The following is a 12,866-nucleotide window of genomic DNA, read 5'->3' as shown; positions in this document are numbered from 1 at the left end:
TCAACTCCGGTTTGAATAAGGACTGGGAATGGCTGAGCCATTACAAACGTTGACTCTATCTCCCCTTGTAAGTACTCTCACACTTCTTATCACACTGTCTGTACTCGGCTAGCTTGATTATCACTTCAAAAGTTTTTTTTCTCTTAATTAATTGGCCTCTCAGAGTTGGTAAGACAACTCCCACCTGTTTATGCTCTCTGTATGTGTGTATATATATCTCCTCAATATATGTTCCATTCTATATGCATCCGAAGAAGTGGGCTGTAGTCCACGAAAGCTTATGCTCTAATAAATTTGTTAGTCTCTAAGGTGCCACAAGTACTCCTGTTCTTTTTACCCCTAAGAACGTATGTAATGCTCTCCCTTATTGCTCAGCCCTGGATTTCTTCAGAACAACTGCTGCTAAAGACTAGTGACTTAAGATGAGAAGAGAATGCAGAGCACTGTCCACTAGAGGACATAGCATCAAACAGATACTGCAGCATTAAAATCCCATGAGATCTTTACTCCTGGGGGCGTTCTGCGCCAAAACATTAAAAATTCTGCGCACAATATTTAAAAATTCTGCAAATTTTATTTGTCAGAATAACACTACATAACAACACCGGTTTCAATTATTTTGGTAATTTATTTCAAAATATCTGGCAGCAAATATGTCTGTAACAATACAGACACACAGAAAAATTCCCCCAGGAGTAGAGAGTTAAAGAAACCCCTATGACAACCCAGTTCCTATTTTTCTGTCCTCTTACCCCACACAGAGTCCAGCTGGGGGGCAGGACACCCACAACCCCCCCCCCCCCCCCGAGCCCAGCAGCAGTCCCACCCCAGCCAATACACCGAAACCCCCTTCCCCCCAGAGCCCAGCCATGGGGACCTCCGGGCCCAGATACCAGTCCCCCCCTCAGAGTCCAGCTGCAGGGCCCCTCCTTGCCCAGATACCCACACTCCCTCCTCTCTCCCCAAGAACCCAGCCCAGATATCTGCACCCCCTTCCGCCCCAGAGCCCAGCCGCAGGGCCCCAGTCCCCTTGCCCAGATACCCACACTCCCTCCCTCCCTCCCTCCCCAGAGATCCAGAGGGAAAAATAGCCTGATGCTCGATCCCAGGCTTGCATGGAGTTTCCTGCGCACTACTGCCTCCTTCCCTCAGGCTGTGCTGAAAATTTCAGCTGCCAGGAACCCTCTAGCTCAGCGATTCTCAGACTTTAGCAACCTGAGGAAACCCATTTTGATTTAAAACTTTTCATGGATCCCAATGCCTCCCCCCAACCCAAGGCCCTACCCCACCTCTTCCCAACCCTACTCCACACCTGCCCCCCCTCTCCCCCGAGCCTGCCCCATCCCCGCTCCTCCCCCTCCCTCCTAGTGCCTCCTGCATGCCATGGAACAGCTGTTCCCTGCCTTGCAGGAGGCGCTGGGAGGGAGGAGGAGTTGAGGGAGGGAGGAGGAAGAGTTGATCAGCAAGGCCCACGGACCCCCTGGAGTACCCTCACAAACCCGTTTGAGAAACACTATTCTAGCTCCCTCTCCCTCCCCCCCAGCAGTGTCTTCTATGTGTGAGCTGAGCTCTGCTGGGTACAGTGGCCCCTAGTGGCAGCTAGCAGCACTGCAGCCCATTTCTGTGGGGGAAAGGAAATTCTGCATACACCATGTTAATTTCTGCAAAATTCTGCATTACGCAGTGGTGCAGAATTCCCCCAGGAGTATATCTTGCAACCTAATCTGTTTTTTTTTTTTTTTTTTTTGCCTTCTGGGGCGGCAGAAAACCTGGAGCCAGCCGTGCCGATAAGGAACCAACTGACCTCCTGTATAATGCAGGCCACAGATATTCACCAAGTGATTCCAGCATTGAGCCCCTAACTTCAGGTGCAGTGAGAGCACATCTTGATTTAAAGACTTCTAACCATTGGATATTGTTATACCTTTGCTAGATTAAAGTACTCCTTTAATGTCAAATTTTCTCCCTAGGTCATTCTAGATTATATAATTACAGTTGTTCCTGTTGAGCTTCTTATATTTCCCATTATGAAGCATGTTTTTCAGTATTACAGATCTTCTCTGAAATCTTTTCTAAGTTTTCAACATCCTTTTTAATGTGTAGAGACCAGAACTGAACACAGTATGCCAGCAGTGAGCATAGCAATACCTAAAGAGAGGTAATACTGTCTTCCTGCTCCTGCTCCATATTTCCTTATTTAAATATCCAAGGATTGTGTTAGTTCTTTTGCCTCAATCACATAAACATTTAAAAGTTTCAGGAACGTGGTTCAGAGCCCAGCGTGGAATAGTTATGTTAAGCCAAACGTCTTTAACAAAGCCTAACATCTTGAACTATTTTTCCCCTTTGCTCCTTTTCTCCTGTGAAATTTATAGTGAGATGCTTAAGATTTTTACTGAGAAAGACCTATTTCATAATTGCAGTAGGACTCCAGGGCACACTAACGGGCAATGCCTACCTAAATGTTGACAGAACGAGATGTAGCCAGAAGTATACCATTGCATGCTGCTGCCTAATATTGGATCCACTATCTATACAAATGTAAATTACTGGACAGGAAATGCATTTTTGCACTGTCATCAGGAGAGCAGACCAGATAGCTATTCTGCAGAAGAAGGTGGTTTACAACTGAATATATTTATATTTCACACATTAAGGCTAAGCAAACAGTAGGTGCATGTTATTAAATCACATTCAGAAGTGTGAAAATTATTAATTTCAATTCACTAACAGGATTAAAAGATGATCCACAAATCTAATGGTCCAAAGCACGGTGCATTCCAATTTCAAACCTACCAAGAACATACCTTATTTCTTTGGCAGATCCTGAAGTCTAGGCCCACAACCAGCTATTACTTGCTGCAAATACCCAGCATGCACTATGTTGGTGATGTCTTACACCATTGACCCATGCTTTATACTTACATTGGTTCCAGCAAGTTCCTGTTTTGCTGGGGTCAGGTGAGGCCAGTTTGCAGCCACTTAGCAACTAGGCACTTTAGCCATCATTTTGTGCTCCAGAACCTAAACTGGGATTTTTTTTTTAAACAAATTGGGCTTGTGACATTTTTTAAAAACACCTTTAATACATAAGGGTGGCATCAACCCCCTTTTTAAATTAAAAAATTGTATCCCGAATGTCAAACTTTAGTCTTCCCTGGTTTTGCTGGAGGAGGGCAGGCCTCAGAGGTTGTATATTAGCTCATACCTTAATTAAGGAGGCAGAGATGTTGAGTCTTTAGCAGACTTCCTGCCCCCAAAATGTACATTAATCACTGAGGTTAAATAGGTGATACCAAAAACTAACATAAAAGATTTAAACACTGACTAAATTCTTCCCCTCTTGCTCAACTTTCACATTCTAAGCTCTTGTGATGTCACTGTTTTACTAATTCTCCAGTCATTACGTGCTAGGCTCTAAAGATATGAATTTCTAACGTGAGAAACAAGCACTGAAAATTCACATTGTAAAAACTGTTCGGGTCTTAGTAAGAAAGGTCACGAACTCTTTTTTCCCCTTTGTAACTCACCTTTAAGAGCCTGTTCTTTATGGTTGCAAACATCAACTTTTTAAATGTAAGTCAAGTGTCCTTGATACTGAGGTCTGTCTGAATCTACAAATTGACAAACAGCTCTAAGAAATGGGAACTGCTCACATTCATATCCATGGGGTGTTGACTAATATCACGATTTCAACATGAACTCCGATGTAACTATTTCACTGCTGATCAAAGCAGGAAAGAAAGGAGATGCGCAATCATATTAAGATTTGTGAGTGGCACCTATTTTGGCATCATGAGAGAGCTGATGCTTGGGAGAATAACACTTATTTTATCCCCCAGATCTCACTCTACTGTTTTAATATTGCAAAGTTTGAAATTGTTTATTATACAGGATAACGGATAAACTTTAGAAGAGACTCTGTATTACAGAAGCCAGTTCCAATGGTATCAGTGGTAGGTTTGATATAGTGCACGCTGGATTTCAACATGTAGCATACAGCAATCCTATGTGGGCCTAGATTTCAGGACCTGTAGAAAAAACAAGATACATTCTTAAAAAGTTACATGACCCTCTTAATAGTGGGTACCTACAAAATTCATTAAAAGTTCAGTTTTAGAGGCTTAATCTTATTAGTCACCTTTAGAAGGGACAGCATAGCTACCTGCCTTATCTTTGCAGTGGTTGCAGGCCAGGATTAACTCCTATTGTGTGAAAGGTGTGAAAGTCTAAGGGCTTGTCTTCACATTCAGTGCTACAGTGGTACAGCTGCACTGCTGTAGCGCTTTAATGAAGATGATACTACGCTGACGGGAGAGCTTCTCCTATTGGCGTAGTAAATCCACCGCCACGAGAGGTGGTAGATATGTCAATGGGAGAAGCTGTCCTGTCAACGTAGTACTGTCTACACAGGGGGTTAGGTCGGTATAACTACGTTGCTCATGAGGTGTGGATTTTTCACACCCCTGAGCAAAATTAGTTAAGTCCATTTAGGTCTGAAGTGTATAACTGGCTCAAGTTAAATGTTCCTCCTTCTTTGGGACATCAGTAGGTTGCTATTTATGTAGCACACTGCAAATGCACTGCATGTCTTAAGAGACCACTGCTACAAGATCCTCCCCTTTTCATATGTTGCAATAAACATTCAGCATAAAAACTATGACTTGCGACAAATGGGAGCTCTGCCAAAATGCAGTAGGACTCTGCATTTTTAATGGATCCAAGGCTAAGGAGGTTGGGGGAAGGGGGAGGGGAAGAGCAGGATTCTAAAGTTGGGCCCACACAAAACGCTAAACACAAACAAGCCCTCCTTTGCTAGGTAATATTTACACAAACTACTGAAAAAACTACAAAAATATATGGATAAGCTCACCCAGTCCATTCCTTTGGCGTGACAACTCATTTCCCCACAGTGCCCAGGCGTAAGAACAAGTGACTTGTAAAATCAGTGAGATCCTAAGAAAATTTTACAGTGGGTGACTGGTAAGTAGGTTGCAAGAACAAAGGAAAATATATATATATTTATATATATATATAAAAATCAATAGCAGACATGTATTAAGGTCAGATTTCTCATATATTTATCCTTAAGGCATAATACTCTGTCATAACTATTGTACAGAAGCTCACAACACTTTTACTACTACTGAGTTAGATAAATATTATGCCTAGTTTACAGAAAAAGAGCAAGAGCTAACGGTTAAATGACTTACCCCAGTACAAACTGCAGTTAGTAGCAGTTTGCTCTGTGTACACTAGGGGGAACACAGGAATTGTCATTCTGGATCATAACCCAGTCCATCTAGTCCACTATCCTGTCTCTGACAGTGGCCAGTACTAGATGCATCAGAGAAAGGTTTAAGAACCCTGCTGTAGGCAGATGTCTGATAATCTCTCCTCCCCCTCACCGCTCCCACGTCTGACACGTATGGCTGAAACCAGGGTAAATCTGCAGTGTGGAAAAGGCCTCGGTACTGAGACCAATCCTAGGCTCAATCCTGTACTTCTAGCAAGGTTACAGCTTAGCTTGTCAAAGGAACACTAAAAACAAACTCATTTGACTTTGCTGCAAAGCCTTAAACTAGCTAACAAAGAGATGTCCATGGAACAGTGGCGAGGCAGCCTTCATATTGGTGTATTGCTCTTCTGACACTCAACTCTGCAATTTCTTCAAGATGAATAGTGGCAAACTTAACTTCAGGGGTAATAATAACATATATATAATATATATATATATAAAAACAGTGTGAGCTCAATTAGCTACCTAGTGATGGGTGTATCAGCGCTTAGGTGACCCAAACAGAAAGTTTCTTTTATTCTAAAAAAAATCAAACATCCTGTATACACTGTAAAATAAAAGTGTCCAGGCCTCCGGTTACAGACATGATGGTTGCACTGTATAAAGAAAGTAAAGATTCTGTTTCGTGCCATCTATAATTTCAAGACCAAAGTGTGTTTTAGCAATATCATGGGGCTTCTATAGTTAGATCTGCTGATATAGTGAATTTTACGACATGAATAGGAACATAAGGGACAATTAAACCTAACTTTGGTTTCAAAACTAGTTTTGCGGGGCATTTAATTTCTAATCCCACCCCTTTATCATGGGCCGTTAGTAGACTCAAGGGTCAATGTATGTTTTATTTGAACTTCTGCTTCTGGTTTAGTTAACTCTTCTACTCAAGTTTCCCTCTGCAGCCTTTCCATGCGTAAAGCACTGATAATCCTGCAGAAAACAAGAGAAACCAAAGGGCAGAACTCAGAGGAAGAATGATCTTGTAATGTTAAGAGAATAATTTCTGCCCTGACAATGAGCTGAGAGGTTCCAAAGTTAGGGTGAAGTGCATTTTGATAGTCTACCAAGCATTCACTTGTATTGACTAAAGTAAAAGGTTTTCAAATAGTAGAGAGATATTTAGAAATATGGTTTTGCCGGGAAAACTCTCCTTGCACTGAGATTTCTAATATTTTACCCTTGCTCTTCGAGATAATCCCAGCAAGACAGAGGCTATGTCTACACTACACAGCTTTTAGCGACATGGCTGTGCCACCACAGCCGAGCCTCTAAGTCACGTAGTGTAGCCGCTGTTTGTCGGCTCTCCTGACAACAAAAAACTTCTACCCCCAACTAACAGCATTTGCGTTGTCGGCAGGAGAACGCACCTGCTGACAACGCGCTGTTTACACTGGCATTTGTTACGTCAAAACTTTTTTCTTTTGGGGGGTGGGGGGTTTAACACCTCTGAAAGACAAACATTTTGTCATTCAATTGCCAGTGTAGACATTGCCTTTGTTACCACCCTGCACTCTAAACAGGGAAGGCTAAAAGCTGATTTGCAAAAGAAAAAAAAGTTCCTTTGTGCCTCTTCTTGCTGCTTTATGCTGACTAACGTTTTGTTTGTTTTTCATTAGAAATTGAGTTCTTGTTTATCCTATTTTACCTGCAGAACTTTGTACTGATGAAATATCATTCTAGTAGCAACTAAAGCAAGCCAACAGGGGAAGTGATTTTTTCTTTCACACTGTAATAACTCATCCTCTCTGGATAGATGCTGGAACTAGGGGTGCTGGGGGTGCTTCTGCACCCCTCTGGCTTGAAGTGGTTTCCGTTATATGCCGGGTTTACAGTTTGGTTCAATGGCTCTCAGCACCCCCACTACACAAATTGTTCCAGCACCCCAGGGTGGGGGGCAGTAATACTAACTGGTGGGTTGCATTGAGCTGATGCAGTTATTGAAGAGAATGAAAGCTCTTGCTAAACACTCAACACTCATTCCCTGTTCAATTAAGAGCTGGATCCACATCTCTGGATCCTCCACAAAGACAAAGAAGACAAGACTTGACATTCCTGGCATTTCCAGGGTAGCACAAAAACAAACAAAGAGTCTAAAAATGGCACAAACCCTATTTTTTGCTCTCCGGATCACCTTTTATTTTCAGTCATATCTAAACACTTCTAAGGATCAATGTTAAAATAATATTTTGCATTTTTTGGATATTTTGGAACGTCCTGAACATTTTAGAACAGGTAAGTAGTGTGCCTGGCACTGTGAAGTTAAGAGTCAGGTAGTCCTTTCCCTAAAGATTTTACAGTAGAAGATAAGTGGATCAGATCATCAGCTGTTGCTAACTAATGTACCTCCATTGATTTCAAGGGAGCTATGCCAATTTACATCAGATGAGAATGGCCCAGATAGCTTTAGACATGAAACAGACTAAAGCTATGATTCACTGATCTGCAAATTTACAGGAGAGACATGCTTTCCCGCAAAGCATGCAACAAGTTTATGTCCCTCAGCATCTTAACTTTACAACTTGCAGCCATGAAATAGAAACACAACCTCTTCCCTTGTTCAGCCACTGTAGAAACTGCAAACTCTTGTCTAGCCCTTACAAAAAGCTGCATCAGGAGTTGTGAACACTAAGGCTATGTCTACACTAGAGAGCTTACAGTGACACAGCTCTACTGCTGCAGCTGCATCACTGTAAGGGCATGGCTACACTTGCAGATGTAGAACGATGGGAGTTAAACCAGCTTCCGGAGGCCGCATCAGGGAAAAACGCTGCCAAGTGTTTACACTCTCAGCTGGAAGTGCACTGGAGTGGCCACATTAGCAGCTCTTATAACCAACAAAGAGCAGTGCATTGTGGTAGCTATCCCAGCGTTCAAGTGGCTGCAACATGCTTTGCAAATGCGGGGGGTGGGGTGGAGTGTGACAGGGAGTGTGTTGTGTATGTGGGGGGAGAGAGAGTGGGTTTTTGGGGTGCTGAGAGTGTCAGCATGCTGTCTTGTAAGTTCAGACCTCCCTCCCGCCCCACACACACATACACAAACACTTCTCTCTCACACACTCACAGCAGTCAACATTCCACTCTAATGGCTTGCTTTGTCCAGGAGCAGATAAGCATGCCAGCTGTCAGAAACGGAGCTTTGAAAGGGGATATGATTCCAAAACAATGACAAGAGTGGCCACTTGACTTGAAGTGGGCTGTAGTCCATGAAAGTTTATGCTCTAATAAATTTGTTAGTCTCTAAGGTGCCACAAGTACTCCTGTTCTTTTCACTTGATTTAAGGGGATTATGGGACATTTCCGGAGGCCGATCAAAGCACAGTAACGCACCACCTCGTTCACACTGATGCTGGGGTGTTTCAGACGAGGCACAGCAAGCGTTATGCTTCTGGTGGAGGCGGATTACCAGAAGCGCTCCAGTTGCAGAGTCCAGGCACACTAAGTGCCTTGCCAGTGTGGACGGGTCGGGAGCTAAGGCGCCTGGGGCTGCTTTAATACGCTCTAACTTGCAAGTGTAGCCAGGCCCTAAGGTCTCCGTATAGCTGCTCTAGGCTGTTAATTAAACCACCCCCAACGAGAGGCGGTAGCTATGTCGGCAGGAGAGAGTTCTCCTGTAGACATAGCGCTGTCACACTGGCGCTTCTGTCAGTGGAATTTATGTCGACTGGGGGGGGGGCGTTTTTTCACACCTCTGAGTGACATAAGTTTTATCGACAAAAGTGCTAGTGCAAACTTGGGCTAAGCATCTGTACTATTTACTCATGGTTTCCAAAACGATCTTTGCCTTTCTTTTATAAACTGTCTCAATAATTGCCTTTACAGAATCCAAATGCGAATGGGACTTATTCTGAAATGCAAGTTAGTTATAATTTGCTTAATGATCAACTCAAATAGTCCCACCTAATGTCTGTAAGAACGAAGACTTTAACCCAGGTATGTCCTGCTGAAGGAGTCTGAAACATTAGTAATCAACAGTGGTCTAATAGCCTACCTATTCAATAAGCACCTTATGTCTCTAACTACTAACAACATCCGCAAAAGCAGGAATGGATCAAATTGCCATGCAGTAGGGAGTCTCCAATTTTTTCCTCTGAATCTCAAACAGCTTCATTCTTCCTTGTTCATGCAAACATTTGAGGCCTAGTCAGAATACTCATTAGGTAGCAGTTACCACCACATTTCAAGGCACTAAACCAGCTTTCACAAACATATAAGAATAGGTCAGATTGGTGTTTTTATCAGTCTGACCTCCATGGTCCCTTGACTCAGTTAGTGCTCTCCAAATGAACTTTGATTTCACAAGAGCCAAGTTTAATCTCTTGTGAATGCTACTGGAGCAGCACTGTTACCCAGCAACTCTTGCACCAGGGGAGCCTATCTGTTGAAATGCAACGTGTTTACATTTCTTTCAGAAGCCACTTGCTGTTTCTACAGTTTATCAAGATGTAACCTGATAACTGACACTTGTCTCAACTGCTCACTTTATTGGCTCTTGAAGCAACTCTTCACATTTAATGTGAAAGACATCAGCCTAAGGATCCCACTGTCTGTGTCGGTCTAGTATTTCCCCTAAGCGTGTCTGTCAAGGAAAGTAACACTATTATGTTCAATTCTGGCAGGTGGAATTAATAGTTCCGTCCTAGGTGCGTGAAAGAAAACAAGCCAGTACACTGGGCTCCATTACCCTAGTAACGGCAACAATTCATAATTCATGGTGGGATATGTAGTGCCTTGAAGTAATTAAAATTCATTTAAGGATTTACCTTTGCATTGTCCCAGGTGAACTGCAATGCAAAGCAAACATAACTAGATCTCATTCTTTCCTACTTTATAATCTTTAAAATTTCATAGATTTCAAGGCCAGACGGGACCATTATGACAGTCTAATCCAGGGGTAGGCAACCTATGGCACGTGTGCCGAAGGCGGCACGCGAGCTGATTTTCAGTGGCACTCACACTGCGCAGGTCCTGGCCACCGGTCCGGGGGAGCTCTGCATTTTAATTTAATTTTAAATGAAGCTTCTTAAACATTTTAAAAACCTTATTTACTTTACATACAACAATAGTTATATATTATAGACTTATAGAAAGAGACCTTCTAAAAACGTTAAAATGTATGATTGGCACACAAAACCTTAAATTAGAGTGAATAAATGAAGACTCGGCACACCACTTCTGAAAGGTTGCCGACCCCTGTTCTGAAGACCTGCATATACAGGCCAGAGAACCTCACCCAGTAATACCTGCCTCAAGACCATACATTCTGGTTAAGCTATAGCATATCTTTTTGAAAAAAAGATATCCAGTCTTGATTTAAAGAGGTCAAGTGATGGAGAATCCAGATTAGCTCATCAGAGAGCTTTACTTCCCTCACTGTCAGACTTGCATAATGAAGCAGCATGAGGCTGTCTTCCAAGCTGCCCCTCTCTCTTCACCCCTAGCTGTGGTCCTTCCACCCTGCGGGGGGGAAAGGAGGGGCGGGAGTGAAGCTGCAGCTCAGTTTACACTCTCATGTGACATTATTCACCTCTAAAAAGGATTTGTCCAGATGGCGAAATTAGCCAGAATAGCTATTCTGGAATATATTTTTTCTGATTTTGTGTAACCCACTTTAGAAGCAGATTAAGCTAAATCAGAAAAAGGCACTTTTTATTCTGGAATAAGAATATCCATGGGGAGCGGGGGGCTATTCCAGAATAGCTACTGCACTTTAAATTCACATCCTGCCTTTATTCTGGAATAATTTCCCTATGCAGAGAAGCCCTAAAGCGCCTACCAAGGCCCTCTCTATTTGCAATGCATAAAGGCTATTTAAAAAAAAAAACAAAAATTGAGGCTGTCTTTTATTCATTATAAAGAATCAAAGAAACAAAAGGACTGTTTTGGATCCCATTTACTTTTAGTTTAATTTATAGTTAAATACAAAGTATTTTGGTCTAAATACAACAAAATAGCACTACGTTATTTAAAATCAAAAGATGAACAAATTTTGTCTATACTAAATATTTCATTTCAGGCCCTGGAATGCTAGGCTGATCAGGACCAATCCAAAGACATCCCCAGTTGATGCTGGTTTCCCCATTCAGTTAGGAAAAAGAACAGGAGTACTTGTGGCACCTTAGAGACTAACAAATTTATTAGAACATAAGCTTTTGTGGACTACAGCCTACTTCTTCGGATGCATATAGAGTGGAATAAATAAATATTGAGGAGATATATATACACACATACAGAGAGCATGAATAGGTGGGAGTTGTCTTACCAACTCTGAGATGCCAATTAAGTAAGAGAAAAAAAACTTTTGAAGTGATAATCAAGATAGCCCAGTACAGACAGTTTGATAAGAAGTGTGAGACAAGTACTCCTGTTCTTTTTGCGGATGCAGACTAACACGGCTGCTACTCTGAAACCTGTCAGTTAGGAAAGTAACCACACCCAAATTTGTCATTCTGGACAAGATCCTGTCAGTCCCTCAGGAAAGTATTTTCCCCATGAAAGACTGTCATTCCTTTTCATCAGAACAAAGGCAGGACAAAAGAGTGTCCATAATATAGCTGGCTCAGCAAGAATGTCTGGTTCAGCAATCCACACCCTTCACCGGTGAATAGTTTGAGGGTTTTTTTAATATAAAGATACTTAGTAGTCCTTATATTGTGCTTTTCATCAGTAGATCTCAAAGGTGGTCAGTACCGTTACTCCCCTTTCAAAGGGGAGGGGGCAGGATGCACAGTTAGGTGAAGTAAGTTGCTCAAGGTCAACCAGCAGTCCAGTGGCAGAGTCAAGAATGGAACTCAGGTTTCTTGAGTCCCAGTGCCATATTCTAGCCACTAGGCAACATTGCTATAGGATGACCAGACAGCAAATGTGAAAAATCGGGATGGGGGTGGGGGTAATGGGAGCCTATATAAGAAAAAGACCCAAAAATCGGGACTGTCCCTATAAAATCGGGACATCTGGTCACTCTACATTGCTATGAAGAGAAACCAGACTACAGATAGATTTTGGGCGGGTGGGGAAGGGGGAAGACAAGTGTAACAAAAATTAAAACTTACCTTAAAAAATGCAAACCATTTGTAATCATTTATTACAACTTCAAAGCCTTGATTGTAAATTATGGTGAAGAAGCCAAAATTGCCCAGATCATCTTGAGCTACAGCCACCTTCTGAAGAGTCACAACTACTTTTTTTTGCACAGGTCCTGCAGAGATGAGACAGTTTTTACATGGATGGGTTAAAGCAGAAATTTACTATGCCACTTACGAAGTTACCCTACCAGACTTGAAAATAAAATACTGGCATTAGGGCTGCTATGTAAAATAGGTCTCATGTGACACACAAAAAGCACTAAATTGGCAGATAAACTTTTATCAGGATCAGTTTTTTGCTTGATATATTTTTCCTGTTGGTGCACTAGACTTCTTTCAGAGCCTTATGGTTTTTATATATCTGGGTTTAGCACGTGAGAAGTACTGAGCACCTGTTGCAGGAATAGGTTTATTTTACTGAAGTGGAATCTATTGCACAAGCTTCCGTAACTCTGATATTAATAGCAGTGAAATGATTGGCCCCATCAC

At 42.2% G+C, this 12,866-nt stretch overlaps 1 protein-coding gene across 1 annotated transcript in view; it reads right to left on the bottom strand.

Moving 5' to 3' along the window:
- The window catches only part of CTSC (cathepsin C), a gene marked incomplete at its 5' end in the record, with an annotated part of 34,763 nt that extends 22,273 nt beyond the window's left edge, over positions 1-12,490 (bottom strand). Inside the window, 1 exon segment of the mRNA XM_034758993.1 lies at positions 12,345-12,490. Coding sequence (XP_034614884.1) covers positions 12,345-12,490 — 146 coding nt within the window.
- Between the last annotated feature and the right edge of the window lie 376 nt (positions 12,491-12,866).

Source organism: Trachemys scripta, chromosome 1 (assembly GCF_013100865.1).
Source record: "Trachemys scripta elegans isolate TJP31775 chromosome 1, CAS_Tse_1.0, whole genome shotgun sequence".
Lineage (NCBI taxonomy): Eukaryota > Metazoa > Chordata > Testudines > Emydidae > Trachemys > Trachemys scripta.
The sequence above is the reverse complement of the archived record's forward strand: the minus strand, read 5'-3'. Positions and strand labels throughout refer to the sequence as shown.